This window comes from Trichechus manatus, unplaced genomic scaffold (assembly GCF_000243295.1).
Source record: "Trichechus manatus latirostris isolate Lorelei unplaced genomic scaffold, TriManLat1.0 scaffold00195, whole genome shotgun sequence".
Lineage (NCBI taxonomy): Eukaryota > Metazoa > Chordata > Mammalia > Sirenia > Trichechidae > Trichechus > Trichechus manatus.
This window is the reverse complement of record NW_004444131.1, coordinates 198,761-201,919: the sequence shown is the minus strand read 5'-3', so window position 1 is coordinate 201,919 and position 3,159 is coordinate 198,761. Positions and strand designations below refer to the sequence as shown.

Sequence of the window (3,159 nt, the reverse complement as noted above, 5' to 3'; positions counted from 1 at the left end):
GAGAATTTAGAGGGTTAATATGTTGTGGGTTTGTTAACCAGTGTCATAAAACAACATGTGTACTACTGTTTCGTGAGAAACTATTTGTTCTGTAAGCCTTCACCTGAAGTACAATAAAAAAGAAAAAGAAAACCAGGGTTTGAATCTTTCACTTTGAAGTAAAAATGAGGATAATTACATTTACCCTTCTTTGAAAAGATCATATTAGTTGATTTGTATGAAAGTGCTTTTTAAAATTACAAAGCACTGTATGAATAGGTTAGAATAAAATATTTTCTATCCACAGTCTGAACGACTTTCTTCATACAATAAGTTGAAATGTTTTAACCCCTTTTCTTGGAATCTCATTTATAAAATGTGAGCTTTAACAGTTTTAGTCTACTGTTTTGAATCTCTGTGTAATTTGTCAATTTTGATGTATACCTTTTCTTAAATTGAGTAAATATTCAGTATTTCTAACAAAATCTTCTCATATCTACTTAAAATGTTTTACCCCCGCTGTATTGTTAGCATCATTTCAAGACCTACTAAAATCCCTCTATTTAAGACACAAGTAAACAAAAAAACTTCTCTGTAAGTCTGTACATTCTGTTTACTTCTTTTCATTGTATAAAGTTACCTATTTTCCCCTCTTTTAGGAACATCATCTTCAGCGGGCTATTTCAGCACAGCAGGTATATGGCGAGAAGAGGGATAATATGGTTATACCAGTCCCAGAGGCAGAAAGTAATATTGCTTACTATGAATCTATATATCCTGGGGAATTTAAGATGCCAAAGCAGCTCATTCACATACAGCGTAAGTAATTACTTATTTAATGATTGTGTTTTCTGTATTTATTGTCTTATGTAACTCTTGACAGATTTTTCTTTTTTGTATTTTCTGTATTTATTGTCTTAACGTAACTCTTGACAGATTCTTGTCTTTTCAAGACTATTTTCATTACCTGTTTCATTGACCAGCATTAGCTTCAGAGTTATGAAAGCCCATTTTCAACTTTTAAAATGGTGTTTGAGATTTTTGCCTGGCAAAAAAGGTAGCATTTATCATCCTCGATTTTCAGTTTAATCCTAGCATAGGATCTTAATGCTGTGTTAGACAAGTAGGGTAAACACTATGCCTCAGGTGAAGAAATGGTGTGTTTTTTGTTTTTTTCTGGTCAGAATAGTAACGTAGTAATAGTCTTAAAGAATTTCTTTATGTAAAGCGGGGGTCAGCAAACCTTTTCTGTAAAGGGTCAGATAGTAAATAGCTTTTGCAGATAATTCAACCTTTGTTAGAACTGTTCAGCTCTGCTGTTGTAGTGTGGAAGCAACCATACACAGTACATAAATAAATGACATGACTGTGTTCTAGTAAAACTTTATTGACAAAAACAGATGATAGGCCAGATGTGGCCCATAGGCTATAGTTTGCCAACCCCTAATCTGTGTTCCTACTAGGAGAAATGATGGCTAATTTTTCAAATTTAGTGTTCTAATTGGGAACTTCTGTTATAGTGATAGTTTCTTACTAAAAATAGTCTTTTGATAACTCTCACATTTGGTGAACTGGTGAGAACTTGTAGAATTTAGATAATATATTTCATTCATTTCATTCCCCAATCCCCAAGTAGTTGACAGCGTTGAAACAAATAGTTCAAAGCTTGCTGAGGTAAAATTGCTACAGCCTTGATTGTTCTCTTGTTGACTTTCATGATCAAGAGATTTCTCTAGGGAACTGTCTAAACTTTTTTCAGGGCAATGTAAACCTATTTTGTTTTTATTGGTCTTTCTAAGGACACTGGGAAACTGGTTTTAAGTCTTTTTAAACTAACATTGAACTCATTTAACATATGATCCACTTTTACCAGTCATGGATTCCAAAACCTATTTAATTATTTCTTAAATATTTTAAAATGAAAAAGTAGACATAGTATTCATTTTGGGTCATATCATTACTATATTACCATTGTGATATTCTAATTTGTGACTTTTTTATCTTTAACTTGCACTTAACCTTATTAATTTCTTTTAGAGTAATTCTCTAATTTACTTTTAAGTGATCCAATTAAGTGGTATGTGTATATTTTCCCACTACATGTTTAATTATATATAAGACACAGACATAAACATTCTAAACAAATTTTATAGATAATAGAATCCAAAAAGTAGTTCTCTGAAAAATCATGTCAGTGTGGATCTGGAATTTATATTATGTGATCACTACATATGTCAACTAGACCACATGTATTCCATAGCCACAGGCTATATTATAAATGCATGCTTTTAGGTTAAAGCAAGTTTGATTAAGATAAAATTACACTAATCAATTTACATTATCATTACTCTCAGAAAAAAATTGAATACATGCTTTACACATGGACTACTCATTGATGATCAAAATTCACAAAACACTTTACTGATAATTATTGAATCAGATCGTGAGAAAAGTCAAAAGGTACTAATTGAAAAAGGAATTGACTTTGCTGATATTGTAATCAAATAATAATAATAATAGTAATTCATTGAAACAAGTAATTCAGCATTGTAATCAAATAATAAAATGGCAGCAGAATTGTAACTTATTTGGTGGGCTGAGAATATTCATTACAAATTTGAGGTATCTTTCTAGCAGGAGCCCTGGTGGCATAGTGGTTAAGAGCTTGGCTGCTAACCAAAAAAATGGTCTGCAGTTTGAACGCACGAGCTGCTCCATGAATGAAAGATGTGGCAGTCTGCTTCCATAAAGATTACTGCCTTGGAAACCCTACAGGGCATCTCTACTCTGTCCTGTAGTATCTCTATGAGTCGGAATCAACTCAATGGCAGCGAGTTTGGTTTTGGATTTATTTTTTGGTATCTGGTTTTGGCATTAGTAATACTGGCCTCATAAAATGAGTTGTGAAATGTTTATTTACTGGAAGAGATTGTATAAAATTGATGTTAATTCCTTTTGCACATTGGCATTGGCTTTTAATAGACTACAATATAAATGAGGAAAAAACTAATTATAATGTTAATTTCTTCAAAAGTAAAATGGAATCTTGACCGAGCGGTTCAGTAAATTGCTTATACAGGGTACATTGCCTTGAATTCTTTAGGAAACACACACCCACACCCACACCCACACCCACACCCACACACACACACACACACACACACACCCCACACACACCCC

General features: G+C 32.7%; 1 protein-coding gene across 9 annotated transcripts in view; it reads left to right on the top strand.

Moving 5' to 3' along the window:
- The window catches only part of EPC1 (enhancer of polycomb homolog 1), a 100,283-nt gene that overhangs the window by 68,539 nt on the left and 28,585 nt on the right, over positions 1 to 3,159 (top strand). For all 9 annotated transcript variants that reach the window (XM_004387845.3, XM_023741936.1, XM_023741937.1 and 6 more), the window contains one exon: positions 639 to 798. In XM_004387845.3, the coding sequence (XP_004387902.1) occupies positions 639 to 798 (160 nt within the window). The remainder of the gene's footprint in view (positions 1 to 638; positions 799 to 3,159) is intronic.